The sequence below is a fragment of the Tasmannia lanceolata genome, unplaced genomic scaffold (assembly GCF_043159265.1).
Source record: "Tasmannia lanceolata isolate RefF3 unplaced genomic scaffold, GAP_Taslan_0.1 ptg000048l, whole genome shotgun sequence".
Taxonomy (NCBI): Eukaryota; Viridiplantae; Streptophyta; class Magnoliopsida; order Canellales; family Winteraceae; genus Tasmannia; species Tasmannia lanceolata.
The window spans coordinates 3,437,800-3,455,545 of NW_027518725.1; the positions used below are offsets into that span (position 1 = coordinate 3,437,800).

At 39.0% G+C, this 17,746-nt stretch overlaps 2 protein-coding genes across 4 annotated transcripts; one reads left to right on the forward strand and one right to left on the reverse strand.

The window, feature by feature from the left end:
* Positions 1–4,019, reverse strand: LOC143864226 (cyclin-B2-2-like). 2 transcript variants are annotated; one of them, XM_077375117.1, is made up of 12 exons: positions 3,850–4,019; positions 3,337–3,394; positions 3,034–3,136; positions 2,887–2,943; positions 2,758–2,800; positions 2,481–2,672; positions 2,233–2,373; positions 1,519–1,608; positions 1,213–1,434; positions 689–787; positions 412–590; positions 1–307 (listed from the first exon to the last, which is right to left on the reverse strand). In XM_077375117.1, exons 2-12 carry the CDS (start codon positions 3,383–3,385, stop codon positions 169–171), a joined length of 1,314 nt encoding a protein of 437 aa, XP_077231232.1. In that variant the 5' UTR covers positions 3,386–3,394; positions 3,850–4,019; the 3' UTR covers positions 1–168. The 2 variants fall into 2 exon arrangements, 1 of the variants encoding a protein (XP_077231232.1); XR_013241120.1 differs by having other exon boundaries at positions 166–307; positions 412–508.
* Positions 4,020–8,465: 4,446 nt separating this feature from the next.
* On the forward strand, positions 8,466–16,969 carry LOC143864208 (ubiquitin domain-containing protein DSK2b-like). Of its 2 annotated transcripts, none has more exons than XM_077375095.1 (8): positions 8,466–8,866; positions 14,608–15,390; positions 15,485–15,708; positions 15,794–15,907; positions 15,990–16,048; positions 16,169–16,197; positions 16,285–16,377; positions 16,504–16,969. In XM_077375095.1, the coding sequence occupies exons 1-8, from the start codon at positions 8,629–8,631 to the stop codon at positions 16,650–16,652; spliced, it is 1,689 nt and encodes a 562-aa protein (XP_077231210.1). In that variant the 5' UTR covers positions 8,466–8,628; the 3' UTR covers positions 16,653–16,969. The 2 variants fall into 2 exon arrangements, with proteins under 2 accessions (XP_077231210.1, XP_077231211.1); XM_077375096.1 differs by having other exon boundaries at positions 15,500–15,708.
* Positions 16,970–17,746: the final 777 nt, after the last annotated feature.

Consider the following 17,746-nt stretch of genomic DNA (forward strand, 5'->3'; position numbering starts at 1 on the left):
TCAATCATAAAAGTTCAGTCATTCTGCAACCTAGGTTGCATGCAAAGCTCATCTCAATGCATCCCCCCAAAACATCTACAATCTTTACCTAAGAAGTTAGATATATAGAGTATATAGCTAACCGCAGTCCAAAATATTTCCTGTAAGGAAATGCATTGATTTTCCCCGTCATGCGTCTAAAAGAAAGCGAGCCGGTTCAGCTTTCGCAGCGCATCCAAACTTAAAAGTACTATACTTCCTGTGCACCCCTGTGAGTTTCCCAATCGCTGCCTTCTGATGGAATTCTACCATCAATCTAGAGCACTCTCTATAACATAACCAACAAAGAAAAAGTACCCATTCTGTCAGTTTACAAGAATTTGGAAGGTAAGAACAGGACCAAAAGAAAGAGAAGTATAAAGAGGAACTGACCGAAGCTGATCTTCTGTGTAGCTACTATACCATTCACTAGTCCTTGACCAGTGCTTGAATCCTTTCATGGTACACTGAGCAGTATAGATGGCTGAGGCTGCCAACAATGAGGGGCGGAAATTGAGCATTTTGTACTCAACGAGGCAAAGCTCGATCATGAAAAAGGATATGAGTTCTAGCTGTTTGAATCAAAGTAAAATTCTGTCAAAAAATCACTGACCAGTGGCTTGAATCAAAGAAATTGGATTTCAACCATTGTGAAGAGAGAGCTTAATACCTTCTTGTCAGATTTGGCTGCCTTCAGAAACCTCCTCATGAAAACGTAAGGAGTAGGCACCGACATATTGAATTGTAATGTGTTTATCATCAATTTCTCCTGCAAGGATTGAACAACACAAATTAAATTACGTATTGAATAATCAATTATGGAATTGCTGTAAATTAAGGCCTTGTTCGCTTTAGATTATGACAACTAATTGTGAGTGTTAAACCTATTATTGGACTCAAATTTAAATGGAATTTTGAGTCCAATAATAGGTTTGGCACTCACAATCGGTTGTCATAATCTTAATCGAACATAGTAAGGCCCTATCCAATAATAGTTGGGAACTCACAATCGGTTGTCATAATCTTAATCGAACAGACTGTATGTCCCTGTTCATTTAAGATTATGCCAACCGATTGAGAGTACTGGACTCTCAATCGGTTGTCATAATCTCAAACGAACAGGGTCTAAATTACATAGAGAAATAGTTGACAATTAGAATTTCTGTTTACTAAAAGATAAGAAAATATCAATACCATTGCGAGGACTTCGTCCCTCGTGTATGCCCTATCCGAAATTAGAATTAGATCTTCCACAACGGGAACAGAGACTTCCTCATACTTGCATGCCAAAAGCAAGGCAGTCACTCCAACCAACTGGAGCTTCTTTCTTACCACCTCGTGACGCTCTAAAAATCTGTCTATGAGATTGACGGTCAAGAATAATGTCTCGTCCAATAGTTCGAACTTGTAGTGGACCTATATAAAATAAGTGTTCTCATTGTGTTATTAGTCTCAAGGCAGAAATAACTAAAAATCATATGATCAATACATTTCTTCTACCTCAATTAGCCAGTCAATCAAAATGGCCCTCATCTTCTCATTGATGTCATTTTGGTGAGACATGTAGGTTGGAAAGACACAGCTAGAATTCTGCTCAAAGAATGAGTCGGTTTCAATCGTCCACTTCATACTAACTTTTGTAAAAAATTTATCAATTCACACACATAAAGAAAAGAGAAAAAAGACAAAAATGAGAGGATTCCTGCAAATTTAGGGGGGTGAAATTTTATATAGAAGAAGATAATAACAATTAGCAAATTTTGCAGTGGATCTTGTATCAGAAAAAGATATTTGGGGACTAATTTTGGTAGTAACAGTTTGCAATGAGCAGGGATAATATGAAATAAAAATCTAATTCTTACCCTCTCAAAAATAAAGCTACATTTAGAAAAACCAGTGTGAGATTCACACCTCTGTCTGGTAGTAACAGTTTGCAATGAGCAGGGATAATACGATGTAAAAATTTAGTTCTTATCCTCAAACAGTGGATCTTTATCAAAACAAGAAATTTGGGGGATAATTTTGGTAGTAACAGTTTGCAACGAGCAGGGATAATATGATGTTAAAATTTAATTCTTATCCTCAAATAAAGCAACATTTTGGAAATAATTTTGGTAGTAACACAGTTCGAAATGAGCAGGGACAATAGGATGTTAAAATTTAATTCTTATCCTAAAAAAAAGCTACATTTAGAAAAGCCAGTGTGAGATTCACCTCAATTTGTTTATAGAAGGTATATATCTCTTCAACATAATCAACAACTGCTAGTGGATTTTTAGAGTCACAGCTATCGATATCGGGAACTGTCTCCTCCACTAGATCTTTCATTTCAATTTCATCAAGTTCACAATTACTCTGCAAAAAGGCTACATTCAGTTGATGCCTTCTCTGCCAGAAAATCTCAAAATCATTTTTCTATAAAAGTAATACAATAATTTTAAATTGCTAGTTTTTACACCCACCATTGCTTCCATTTCCTCTAAAATCGCTTCTGTATGCTTCACAAAGGTTGGCACCTGGTGGTCGTCATAAGTCTCCATATACTCATCGACATCTATAACTGTAAAATTTTCTGAATCATTTGCATTCGGGACTGATGTGACAGTTTTCTTATTTTTCTCATTCTCGACCAATCCGTGCCTTCGATCAGAGCCCTGTAAAAAATATGAACAGAAAACTAATCACAAATGATGACTACTATGCAAAAAATCAATCTGTTATTTTCTCGAAATATAGTACCTGATGGAAAGGCGGTTTGTTTGCCAGTGAAGCGGAGAATTTCCTATACAAACACGAGGAAAAGCTCAAAACTTAGTTGTGCATTTGTGATAGAAATAGAAAGGAATTTCAAAATCAAAGTAAACTAACCTTGTAATGGGTCGATGTCCTGCGAAATGCCGGGTCTGGTGATCCGCGGAAGGCTTTCTGAAAAAATAAGGAATCAGGGACAAATATTTAGAACAAAGTCAAAAACATAATATTAGTGAAACTATGGATTGGGGTTTTATGAATTACCCTGATAGTCCCCTTTTGATCAACGCGCAAGGTAAAGGGGGAGCACCCATGACATTATTGATGTCCCTCAAAGCTCTACGGTTCACACCCTCGATTCCAAGGCCTTTCAAAGATTACAAAACAACAGAAAAGAAAATCATAGATAAGTGCAGCTTAGGGTTAACAATTTTAAAATCAAAACTAATCATACAAATGAGATAGGCACAATTAGATGTCCCTCATAGATGAGTGCAGCTTAGGGTTAACAATTTTAAAATCAAAACTAATCATACAAATGAGATAGGCACAATTAGATGGATTTACCTCGCTGACTTTTAATCATGACCGGAATATTCTCTCTGTGTTCATCCATTTCTCTGATCTGCAATCACCAAAGATAAGAAAAACCATATGTAAAAAAAAACTCACACCAAGAGAAACATTACCCAAAAGATCTAACAAAACCCACATTTGAAAATGGATTAAAAAAAACCGTAAGTTTGTAAGCTCTACTATAACTCGCATCAGTAAAACAATCAAACTACATAATCCACATCCAGACGTGATTCAAAACCAAGAGATATGGGAAAATCCCTAATCATAAAACGACCAAAAGTCAAAATCAACAAAACCCATATTTGAAAATGGATAAAAAACCAAAGATAGTAAGCTCTACTTAAAACCTACATCAGAAAAACAATCAAACTACATAATCCACATCCCAACAAGATTCAAAATCAAAGGATATGTGAAAAACCGTAATCACAAAACGACCAAAACTCAAAATCAACAAAACCCAAATTCACAAAAAGCAATCTAAACCCAATATCTACTAACCTTCAGTGTAAAAAATTAAAAATCTCCCCAACCCCTCTTGATCCTTCTTTGGCTATGGAAAAACCCCCATGGAGAGGAGTTTCTAAAAAAAGAAAGAAAAAGAAATGCAAATCTGATCTAAAAGGGAGATTGAAAGAGAGGATAAATGTATGCGCGTCTTCTGTTGAAAACCAACGGCTAGTGAATCACGGCCGTTGGATTTTAAGTTACACGTTGGTCACTGTGGTCTATTTTTCCTAACGGTTATCTAGCACGTGCTTTCGAAATTTTGAATAATTTTATTATGGGCAATGATATTTCGCACCCCTGTAGGATGATTCGCACTACTGTTAAAGTCAATTCTTTCAGGCTAACGCTTTTTGATGTGTACAAGGGGTGCGAATCATCCTACAAAGGGTGAGAATTTATCATTTCCCCTTCGTTTTCTGCATTGAGTTAGGGTTAGGGTTGGGTTTTATTAATGCTTTTTGGCCATACGCTCTCACGCTCTAGTAAGATCTCCAAGCGGCAATACCTTTTTAAATTTTCTTATTATGAGAGATTTTGATAGTGACAATCCACTTCGTACCCATCATCTACACATCATAGTGAGGCAGGAATATACTATCCGTTGTGGGCCCACAATTCTGATGCTAGCTAATGGGAAATGATATATGGGCCCCCTTTTCTTCTCCTGGGCACCCTCTTGTAGTGTAAAAAAGGGAAATACAAAATACGCTGGAGGGATGGCCCGAGGAAGAAAAGGGGGGAACATATCACCTCCTTGGATGGTGTTCATTTGGTGGGCCTACCACGTGGCACTTATTATTATTTGTTTCATCTCTTTCAGGGCTTTTGAGTTAGAATTTCATGGTAGATAGTGGGCCGAATAGTATATTGTCTGCCTGATAGCTGAGCTTTTCGGATCCGGCAAGGAGGTTGGCTTGGCCTACGACTTGCGCCCATAGACAAAACGTTGAGGCCCACCCAGGTATCCTTCAACACTCAAGTCATACAGAGAAACCAGGATAAGATCTAAACGCGGAGAAGAGAGAGAGTAGGTGAGAGTCATCACTAGGTGGGCCAGGTGGATCGCGCACATGGGGTGGTGTTTGTGTATTGTGCTATAGTCATAACGGTGAGTGTTTTGGGGAGATTCCCTTGGGCAGAGCCCCCAAGGTGGAGTGGAGGGTTCTCTTTTATAGGTGAAGTTTCGTATTTCTACGCGTGATATGACAGTGACATGACATGATTATAATTACTGGAGAAGTGCTAGCTGACACAGCATGATAAACTAGGGGTGATGGGTTCAAGATATGGTGTTGACAAATCATAGGTGCTGCCTCCAATTGCGGCTGGGAGATCTGAGATCTTGTACGCCGACTGAAAGATTCATAGATCTTTTACGGTTTGTCTCCAGTGATAGGACGTTAGGCGATCTCCCAGGCTGGTGGAGGGGAGCTGGTCAGGTGGTGACATCAAGGAGGAGCACCCGGGGTTCTTTGCTTGTCCGAGGATAATCCTTACAAGGCAGTACTCTGGCAAGAGGCCTATGGTCCATGGACCCTTCATCCAGTTGGTCACCCGACTCCTCGTTCTGTTGAGATCAATGACAGTAAAGGGTATGACTAGCCGAGTGGATTTGTCCTGCCTATGCGGGAGTTGCCACATGACGCCATGCTGTCCGACTTTACCCCAACACTTAAGTTGTACACAATTAAGGCTCGGAGTTAGGGGAGGGAAGAGGTAAGAAACTAAGAAGAAAGAGAAGAATCACCATATATGGAGGATTTAAATGTTGAGAATGATCCTCATAAATAGACAAAGTTGGACAAAAATATGAAGGTTTTTTTTAAGGCGCCCTTCATTCGAATATTCTCCATTGGATTCTTTGGCTACGTCTTAGTCACGATCTGAAATAATTTCAAGACCTTAAGAAATGGATCCAATGGACATTCGGATCCGTTTGATGTGTCTAAATCTCGTTCATTAGCTGTTGGACCTTTGGATCGATCAGACTATCGTCTGGGTCCATTGACACTAAGCACCGTTGTCATCATATGTAACTTCTATGTGCATACCCATCTTGCCCTAAAACGGAAACCCCTCTCTACTTTTTTTTTCTAAATGCTGCTTTTGGGAAAACAATTATTGTAACTTCACCATTTAGTTGTTACATTTTTAAGCATAGCCATGTGTCTCTCAGCTCCTTATAAATATTTTCATTACATTTTACGTTGGATCGTGTGGCCATCGGCTCTCGAACGGAGATTCGTGATGAAAGGATCTTTTTTCTTTTTTGGTAACGAAGGGTGTCCCACCCCCTTCGGGGGTAGGACTATTTCCCTACGGATGCGCGCAATCACCCGGAAACCTAGGGTGATGAAAGAATCTTGACCATCGATAATCTTCATCTCAGGATAAATCTAGGGAGATGATATTTTCACCCCCTCTGCATTAAGTGCACTTATAACCTGATTTGACGTGAAAAGTGGGCAACTTTAATTATGTCAAATCACGTTATAAGGGGGGTGTCTTATTGCACACACTACACTTGCATATACTTTTTATTTTATGTTTATGTAATATTATCTTCTGACATTAGAACACTTTCAACATAACCTAATGGGTGGGCTTGATGAGTCATGTCACATTACCTAATGGGTCGGCCTGATGTGGATGACTCATCTGGGGTTAGACAAACATCCCACTTAGTAAGAGGATGGTTGGCATCAATGGTTAGACTCATCTGGGGTTAGACAAACATCCCATGGGAGATGTTTTGATTGAACAACCCTAAGCACAAGTTTGTCCTATAAAGCAATGGCTAAAAGAGACTCAACTATCAATCTTCAAACCAGTGTGATCTTTTCACAACTGAGGGTCATGGCAGCCACAACATGGTAGAAATGATTAATGCAAATGGATGGTCATAAGAGAGTTTAGAACATTGAAATGTTGGTGTGAATTATAATATCTATTTGATTTTGAGTAACAATGCTTGCTAGGATAATGACCCAAGCCCAACAGGCACCAATAATCTAATCAGATCAAGTTGTTTTGATGTCGACTCATATTCGACTATTCCGCTTAACTTAGGCCCTATCTGTTTTCGATTTTGATGTTGAATTACGGAATGAAAATTTGGCGTTTTCATGAAAAAATTTGGATTGTAGGAATTTGGAATCAAAATCGGCCTCCTATTTTGATTCTTATTTCAATTCCCTTATAAATGGAATTGGAAAATAATGGAAATAAAAAATTTAATTCAAAAATTTCAAAGAAAAATTTCATTTTGATGGATAGTATGAAGAGATCACCTATTGGAGCGGGCAACCATTCCGACATTTCACTCACCTTACCTAGATGTCAATTCCACCTCTTGATTCCGTTCATCGTTTGAACCAAATGCGGGAATCAGGCAGAATCACGTCATACACCGTCATCAAACGGAATTTTTATATTGTGTAAACCTTTATGGTCCAGTATTTTTCAAAAAGTACTGTATGGCCTACGCAATAGGATGATCCAAACCGTCCATTTGATGGGCCAGAACGAAATAAGTTGTGCCCAACGAATTATTTCCCTAGGATGACGCTACCCTCCGATCTATAGAGGAACTGGAATCATCCTATGGAAATGAATTGTTGGGTACAATCTATTTATGTTGTGCCCCATCAAATGGACGGTCTGGATCATCCTACGGCGTGGGTCATACAATACTGTCTGAAAAATACTTGACTATATATACGGGCTTACACTTACACCATATAAAATCTTCCGTATTGTCCAATATTTCCAACATTCATCGTATCTGTTCCACGTACTCAGAGTGGATCCGTCTTCGGCGTGATGATCTTTCACTGGCCACCTTACTACAGCCAGTTTGTCGCCCTCTGCAAGCAGCTTGATGTTTTCATGCCTTTCACAACCGATTTCAGTGTCGCTGCTCGCTAGAGGGATCATATTCGGGTTGTTCAATATTTGGAGAGTTTGGGTCCGGAGTACACATCTTCCGTATCGTTCAATATTTTTGAAAAAGTATTGTAAGGCTTACACCATAGAATGATCCATGCCGTCCATTTAATGGGCCCCAATGTAAATACATTGTGCCCCAAAATTCATTTCCATTGGATGATCCAACCTTCCAATCTCCATAACATGCAGTTCCTCAGTAGATCAGAAGGCTAGGATCATCTTATGGAAGTGATTTTCTAGGAAACACCGTATTTATGTTGTGGACTTGTGGCCCATCAAATGTACGGCTTGGATAATCCCATAGGGTACTCCTTACAGCACCTTTCGAAAAATAATGAACCATACGGATTTCCACCATATAAAATCTCCAAACTATATAGAAATTATACGGTGTATCCACCCTCCCTAGTTTCATCCGTGACATCCGGGGGTCGAATCTATCTAATAGTAAAATAAAGTTACCTAATACATGGTCTCTCTCTCTCTCTCTCTCTCTCTAAATTCGAACCACTTGTCACGTGAACTGCGGTAGACTTTTACTTTTAACCTTTTTTTCTGTACAAGGGGTGCGAATCATCCTACAGGGGGTGCGAATTTACAGTTGCCCATAAAAGAATACTCGCATTTCTCCAATGAAACACCCCTTTCTCAATCCATCACTATCGCTTCGTCTTTCCTCCCCAGATTTCTTCCCTTTTCCCTCTCTCTCTCTCTCTCTCTCTCTCTCTCTCTCTAAATCGGATCGTGTATTTTCTAGGGTTAGGGTTTCATACCCTTTCTTCTCCAATCAAGCCTGTCCCTCCCATCGAAGGGGAGGTTAATATGGCCGCCGATGGAGATTCCGGTGACACGAGCAATTCCGGCAAAGATTCGGGTGAAATCTCAACCTTCCACATCCGATGCTCAAACGGATCAAAGTTCTCCGTTCAGACGAGCCTCGATTCAACCATCGGAGCTTTTAAAACTCTCCTTGCCCTAAATTGCGAAGTCCCCTCCCAACAACAGCGATTGATTTACAAAGGTCGGATCTTGAAGGACGATCAAACGCTCCAAAGCTACGGTATTTTTTTCTATCTTATCTCTCTCTTTTATCTTTAGCAATTTTTTTTAGGGTTTTGGGCTTTTTTTGTTTTGTTTAGGCCTTGCTTGGATTGCAAGAAAAATCTTTCTGATGGATTTTTTTTTTCTTTCCATGATTTAGAGGGAAATTATATGACTAAGGTTAATTTGGAAGGATATTATCATAAATTGAAGGTCTCTTTAAGTCAAAATTGAATAGGACTAGTTCAAGTTATCTCTTTTCACGTGTAAAAAAAAGTAGGAAATTATAGAAATATTTTCATTTTCTCAACTTTTCCAGAAAATTCCTGGAATCCAGACAGGGCATTAGGTTTTTGCTAACGAGTGTCCTCATTAAGGGGCATTTAATTGCCTTTGGAAACGTGAATTTACACATGTTTTGAGTAAATTTTTTTTTTCTTTCAAAACATGTGTAAAAGTCTCAAACACGTGTTAAATTATGTTCCGAAGGGCAATTAAATGCCACTCTTCGGCAAAACCCTTTTGTTTAATCAGGATTTTCTGTGATACTTGGGTGCTCTTTATACTTTGTTGTTTAATTGTTTATTGATAGATTGAATGACAAAGAAACCTTAAAAATGGGATTGTTATTGTTGGTATTTGTTATATTTCGATTTCATGATCATTTATTGTTAGGGTTTTGGTAGTTTTTTTTTTTGCTTAATCGGGATTTGTGTTAGGAACCTCCTGAATTATCTTTATTCCATATTTTATGAGTTCCCAAAATAAAAGCTTACTGATGCAATAACTTGATTTAGGGAATAATGTTAAGTTGTAATTGCTTGATTTAGGGAGTAATTATGTTGTTGAATTAAGGAGTTAATTATCGTAGAAGTAGTGTAAAGAAGGGCTGGACTGTAAGAGAAAGAACATAGAAAATTATCAATATCAGTTGGAGTTTGGGTTTTCTCGAATTAACATGTCTTCTTCTTTCATTATTCTTCTATTTATCTCTTTATTTTTATTCTATAGAGCGTTGCTTTATCAATTTGTTGTGATTTAACTTGGACGCTCTTTATAGTTGTTGTTTAATTGTTTATTGATACATTGAATGACAATGAAACCTTAGAAATGGGATTGTCGCCGTTGGTACTTGTTATATTCCGATTTCATGGCCCTTGTTTGTTTTGGGAAATGGAGTTGATTTTCATATTCTATGTTGGGAGTTGGGAAGACATATTTGCTATGTATTATCTCTTGTCGGTTTAAATTTATTGGTTTTGGGGGAATGGTTCATTATATTCTGTTCGCGAATTAGGATCCAATGTCGTAGTGGTGTAATTTCCTTTTAACGGACATCAGCTTTCCAAGAAAATTCACGCATTGCAAGATGCATATTTTTCTTTGATTGGTTATTACATGGACTCATTGGTATTATTTTTGCATTTAGTATGTATATGTTTATTCACTTGTTAAAGAAACATAAATATTCATCGTTACAAATCATATTTTCCTTAATTCAAATCGAGATGCTGGAGATCTTATTGAAATTGATAATTAGAAATTGCTCAAAAAGTCGCAATTGGTTATCCACTACACAATGTAGGCCTTTGGATGCTCTAGTGAGAAGAGGCGACTTGTGCCAAGTTGATGGAGTAAAAAGAGGTAGGGGCTGAAAACAACTTGGGTAGAAACAGCGAGGAAAGACTTGATAGCTAGGAACATAACAGAGAACATGACCTTGAATAGGATAGAATGGAAGAAAATGATCCACGTAGTAGAACCCAACTAGAACCAGGATTAGAGCCAGGTAGATTCCTTTCACCTTCTTCATGAAATTTTTCTAAAGGATTCATTTAACTGACCCCAAATAGTTTGGGACAAAGGCTTTGTTGAGTTGAGTTGAGTTTAGTTTTTGATAAGAATTCATCTTAGATTTTTGTAGCTCTACAAGTATTCTTACGAGTAGAACATCGACAGACAAAGGTCTGATAAAAACCGAGAAAACAATCACACAATGGCAACACACAAAGAACACACTCGGTTCACATGGTTCGGCACAAAGGCCTACGTCCACGAGCGATCCAACGAATATTTCACTAAATAAGTAATGTAGAAAGATTTCAATAGGTTTCTCTATCGATTTAACACTTTATCGATTCCCAAACCCTTCCCTTGCAAGCAACCCTTTCCACACCCTTCTTGTCATCCTCTCTTGTATTGCTCACAAGAGAATAACAAAGTTTTCTCTTGCCTCTTTTATGATTACGTGGTGTACTTACAGGAGTCAAATTATGACATGGGATCTTGGGATGATCCAGTTACACTTTAAAATGTCATGAAAATTAGGAATTCCATACATTGGTTTTTTATGCCAATTCCATACAACGGTTTGATTCCATGAAAGAAGAGTTAAGCTCTATGGATAAAAAAGACATTTTTGACGTTGTTGACGTTGTTGACCTACCTGAAGAAGTTAAACCAGTAAGATGCAAATGAGTATTCAAGAATGAAAGAGACTCCAATGGTGTTTTGGAATGATACAAGGCCCGACTTGTTGCTAAGGGATTTGCTCAAAGGGAAGACATTGACTTTACTGAGACTCCCCAGTTTTCAAGAAAGCCTCATTTACTGAGGGATTCGCTCAAAAAAAAAAAAAAAAAGAAAAAAAAAGCCCACAACCGCCCAAAAGAAGGGAAAAGTGACTTGCGGCAGTTTGACCAAAGTTTTTAAATGACACTTTTACCCCTATACTCTCTTGTGAGCCCACTTGATGCCCTAGTAGACTCCCCAGTTTTCAAGAAAGCCTCATTTATTGCACTCACCCCCCCCCCCCCCCCCCCCCCCCAAAAAAAAAAAAAAGAAAGACCACAACCGCCCAAAAGAAGGGAAAAGTGACTTGCGGCAGTTTGACCAAAGTCAAACTTTTTTTTTAAATGACACTTTTACCCCTATACTCTCTTGTGAGCCCACTTGATGCCCTAGTAGGGGGTGGTGGTGGCACATTTTCCCCACTTGACTATGAATTTATTCGACTTCACTTGAGGGTCTTCTTGTTATGGATTATCCCATCAATAATCCCTATATTAAACCCCCAAATTTGATTGGAGATGGTTTCTCAACTGAATAGGTAGGCTGTTGAGGGCATCTAACTTTTATACTATGATTTGTGGACACGGACACGGGGTGTTGGACACGGCAAACTTCCAAAATTTAGAAACGGGGACAGGGCTAAAATAGAAAGCACATATACTCATGATTTGTGGACATGGATTCGTGTGCCGAGTTTCGACCAAGTTTCGACACGGATCCAAGGTATCTGACATGGAAACCCATAAATAGTGTCACACTCATACACATACATACATATAAAGTTGCTAACACTTCTAGCAATACACCTAAAAGTGTCTAAAAGAGTGTCGACACGTGTGGACACGGGTGTCGTGTCGGACACGGCACGACACGTGTATCGGCAATAAATTCGAAGTGTCGGTCAAATCATAGCTTTTATAGGAAAAGTGGTAAAAGATTATAAAAAAATATAAACAAGCCTTGACCGGCTGGAACAAACCGTAATGAGTGGAACAACTGGAAGATCTGAAATCTCGACTGGAACATAGACATGTCGTTTTGGTACATTTTCTATTATGTTTTTTTTTTAATGGCAATGGTATTTTATTAAAACTTTAAAAGAAAGGGGCACAACCTGGGGACCAAGATGGCCGGCAACAAGCCATAATGAAAAGGAGCAAAGGAGGAAAATGCTACTAAGGCATCAAGAGGGAAGAAAAAAAATGCCAAACTATTTCTGGTAATTCCAGAACGAGCCTATGGATCAGCCGCGCTATGGGTTGAACGCCGCGTGCGTTGGAATAAATCATAGAATGGCTATCTACACGGTCTAGAATCCCCTCAATCATGTTGGCTAACCTCCAAGGAAAATTGGCGTCCTGTTTCAACCACCAAACCACATATAGAGAATCTCCATCTATGATCAAGCAGTCTTAAAAAAAAATGTAGCAGTCTAAATCTTCTTTCTCCATTAGACGGATCCCAGTCAGCAAAGCCTTGACTTCTGCCTCATTATAATCTATTTCTCCTAATGGACCGAAGAAAGCCCTCTTGGTGTTACCGTCCGCCTCACTAATAACACCTTGATGAGTGTCTGGATATTTATTGGCTTCAAAAAAATACACCACTTACCTCGGTGAGTTCTTTCCCCAGTACACATTCTTAAATATTGGCTAAAGTTATTGATTAATGACTTTTAGTCAAACCTAATAATCACAACTTTGTTATACTTAAATGGCTTACGAAGAGGTTGTCTTACACTATTTCAAAAGGTTGGTGGATACTTCTCCATCCTCACATTTAATGCATATAAATATGATTCCGTGGGTTTGTTTGATTAGTCTCACAATGAACATATGCATGCCATTTTTATGGCTGTAAGTGGTACAGTTTTCTTCAAGTTTTTACGGGGTTTTCTGGGATCATTTTGCATCATTTTAGCCTTGATGTGAAAGCTGGGGTTTTCTGTCCTTTGATTAACTTGTAAGTGGCTTCTAATTTATTAAGTGGGTACAATATGGGTTGTGTTTCAGGAACTCGGTATTTAAGTGCAGGTCATTACCACATCACTGATAATGCATATGGATAAAATGAGTTTTTATATGGTGTCCCCATGAACTTCGTGTATTTTTTTTATTTATAAAAAAATTACACTGGGCTCACATTATTCAATGATCCAAATCATTAATTTATTGGGCCTCAATGTAAGTAGGACATGCCCCGAGAATCAGCTCCATAGGATGATGGAGGGTTAGGATCATCCTATGGAGATGATTTTGGGGGCATGGCCTATTCACATTGAGGCCCTACAAATGAATAGTTTTACATTGGGGCCCTACAAGTGAATAGTTTGGATCATTGAATAATGTGGGTCCCACTGTATTCCTTAAAAAGTATACGTGTGGACTGTGGACATCATATAGAAACTCGGATAAAATAGCTTATATTGTACACAGCAGAAACTGGCAAAAGTGATGTATTTGCCACATTTTTCTTAGCAGCTCGCAGAACTGCTATGCACCACGATAGAATAGCATATATTATACACATAACAAACTGGTAAAATGATGCATTTGCGACAGTTTTCTCAGCAGCTTGGACTCAAATCCCTACCATGTTTTACAGTCTTGCCCCATCTGTGACATTTGTTCTGATACTATTGGACAATTTGCATCCAAAAGTGAATACTGAAAGATCACCACCAGCTATTATATGCCTAGATACTGGTATTGGGTGAAATTATCTGTTCAGGTATGTGAAAGTGGTACCTGTACTCTTTTTTTTTTTTTTTTTTGTGAATGGTTGGTACTGGTACTCTGTGTGGTACTCTAGTACTCTGTGTGGCTAGATACTTATGTATCCTATGATGTTTATCGTGGTAGTAGGTCTATATCATTCCAAGGATTTAAATGTCGGTTTCGGTGGCCGAAACCTGAAATCATGTAAAATCTTGATAAAATTTTGGAGGAAATCTTTAAATTTCGTTGGAAATCTTTAACATTTTGGTGGAAATTTTGTCAATAAGGGTGAAAATGAAATTTCGACGAAATGCTGCATTTTTCCAATTCAATGTACTTTCGGTTTCGGTTTGGCCGAAATCCAAAATTTCGGATTACGTCCGAAATTTAAAACAATGTATCATTCTACTAAATCTGTTTAATAGGATATTCATGCTTGTTTTCTCATGTTCGATTCTTTTACTCTGGTCAGGTTTGCAGTCAGGTCACACTGTACATTTGGTTCGTGGTGCTGCACCATCTGCGTTACCCAACACGCCCAACACGCCCAACACTGCAAATGCGGCTAATGTTGGAGGTCCAAACAGTACACCAGCAATTGCTAGTGGGCTTGGTTCCAATGATGATGGGGGCCTTGGAGGACTAGGTCTTGGTGGCAGTCTCTTTCCCGGACTTGGTCTAAATGGACTTGGTGGCAGCGGAGCACCGGGTTTATTTGGATCTAGTCTTCCAGAGTTTGAACAGGTGCAACAGCAGCTAACTCAAAACCCTAATATCATGAGGGAAATAATGAACATGCCTGCCATCCAGAACCTTATGAATAACCCTGACTTGATGCGCAATTTAATTATGGGGAATCCACAAATGCGAGAACTTATCGATCGAAATCCCGACCTTGCACACATACTTAATGACCCTAGTACCCTCCGACAGACTCTAGAAGCCGCAAGGAATCCTGAACTAATGCGGGAAATGATGCGGAACACTGACAGGGCTATGAGCAACATTGAATCTTCTCCAGAAGGATTTAACATGCTTAGGCGCATGTATGAAAATGTTCAGGAGCCATTCCTTAATGCAACGACGATGGCTGGAGACAACGGAGGCGATTTGGGGTCAAACCCATTTGCTGCCCTCTTGGGGAATCAAGGTGCCAGAGATAGGGCACCAAACCCTTCAACCACTGGATCAGAAACAACAACTGGGTCCCCTGCCCCTAACACTAACCCTCTTCCCAACCCTTGGAGCAGTACTGGTAAGCTATCACTCTACTGTATTTCTTAGCTCAAGCAACTTTCGTTTTAGACATGGAAGCTCTTTCCTTTTGGTCTCCTATTGTTAATCTGAAGTGAACCCAACAACAGGAGGGGTACAGACAAACCCTACTACAAGGTCTAATCCTTCGGGTAACACACGGGCACCTGGCATTGGTGGCTTGGGTGGTGGTGGTCTCCCAGATTTAGAAAGAATGCTTGGTGGCTTGCAGGAATCCCCTCTTAATCAGGCCATGCAAAATCCAGCCATCTCACAGATAATGCAAAGCTTACTCTCTAACCCTCAGTATATGAACCAGGTAGTATATCTAGCGATTTTATATAGAGCTCATACTGTGGAGCTTGAATTTGTTTCAAATGTTGACATTGTTTATTGTTCGCTAGCTTCTTGGACTCAATCCCCAGCTTCGGGGCATGATGGATTCCAATTCTCAATTGAGAGAAATGATGCAAAACCCAGAATTTCTTCGCCAGTTGACTTCCCCCGAGACAATGCAGGTACTATCAATTTAACAGAACAATATGCAGGTGTATTTCTTCTTACATTGTAGTATTTAAAATTTTTCGTCTTTCCCTGCAGCAAGTTATGTCTCTACAGCAGTCGCTCCTATCCCAGCTAGGTCGGCAAAATTCTGTCAAGTAAGCACTCTTTTGTTCATTTGTTAAGCATGCTTTTGCCTATGTCTTCCCATGCGTCTTCCCATTGTCCCTGCCTTCAGTAATCATTTTGTATTGACTTCTTGATCTTTCTTCTTGCAGTGACCAAGGTCAAACTGGCGGTGGCACAGGTTGTTAAAATTGGGTTGCATTCAAAATTTTCTAATGTTTTCCACTTAAATTCCAAAGACAATCTTCTAATATTTTGTCAATAACAGGTTCAACAAACAACAATATGGGATTGGACTTGTTAATGAATATGTTTGGTGGCCTTGGTGCTAGTGGCCTCACCATCCCCAACACATCCAATGGTAAGCTTTCTTTTATTCCTATCCTTATATTTTTTCCTTGTGTTTCCTTTTTCTTTTGAAAGGTTACTTGTGTTTCCTTTTTCATTCTTTCTCCATTAAACTACTATTTTTACTTTGCTTATGTAGAACCACCGGAACAACTTTACGCCACACAGCTTTCACAGCTTCAAGAGATGGGTTTCTTCGACACCCAAGAAAACATTCGCGCACTCACTGCTACCGCTGGGAATGTACATGCCGCAGTCGAGCGCCTCCTTGGCAATCTGGGTCAGTAAATTTTTATCCCATAGCATCTTCTTTTTTAATGTTTAGTCCGCGAAGTTCATGTTGACCTGTAAGCTTAGTTGGTTTCCCACCTGTGTCTATTAACTTAAAGACAACAAAATTTACACACATTCGGCTTCCCTTTTCGGCATGAAATAAATATGTTATATGGTAAGAGCTGTGAAACTTTTTGGGTACCTTGGATACTTGGGCTCTCTATTGAGAGATATGAAGACCTGTGATCTCTTGTACATAAACAGTTTCTGATGCTCCTTATTTCTTTGTGAATTGTTTGCCAAATTTATGAACACTCGTGGTGTTTATAGCATTCCTTTTCTTCTCCAATTACTTCCATCATTTTTAGGCCACTTTGCTACATAGAATGCTGGCTGGTCAGTTGTGGTCAGATGTCCGGAGGCCGATTGGACTGGCAGGATCTGGGATGGCTCTAGCAATGTTGGAGGAACTGAAATTACTAAATTAATTTACGATGTAGGCTCCTTTTCTTTCTAAAAACAAATTTAAGCTCCATTTTCCACTTTAAAATAGGTGTAAAATTTGTTTTACTCCCATTTTAGGTCAAAAGAAACTAGTCAAATGATAAATTTCACACTGGTAATTAGTAAATGTAGTAATATGAGTAGTGATGGGAGTAAATAGCAGATCTACGACTGCATCTAGGCCCTTGATCCATTAAGCTACGATCAAGCCTCATTTACTTGATCAAGCGTCATTTAGGGTATCTGTCATCTGTGAAGAATTGATGAACAGTCGATGAACAATTCAGGATGAGACCAAAACTTATGCGCGTCTGTTCTTGATGTTCAACAAGATCAATGGTCTTGATCTTACATACATGGCTTCCATGCCACCTGTAAGACCCAAAAGTTGCCTTTGATCTTACATAGTAAGACGATATAAATTGTTTTATGCGGCCTCTTGATGTTCAACAAGATCAGCTGTCTTGATCTACATGGCCTCTTTGCCCCTTGTAAGAACCAAAGTTGCCTTTGATCATAGACATGGTAAGACTCAAAAATTTCCTTTTGTCAGTGATTCTAAACTTTAACTTTCAGCTTACCAGTTCTCTTATAAATCTCACTAG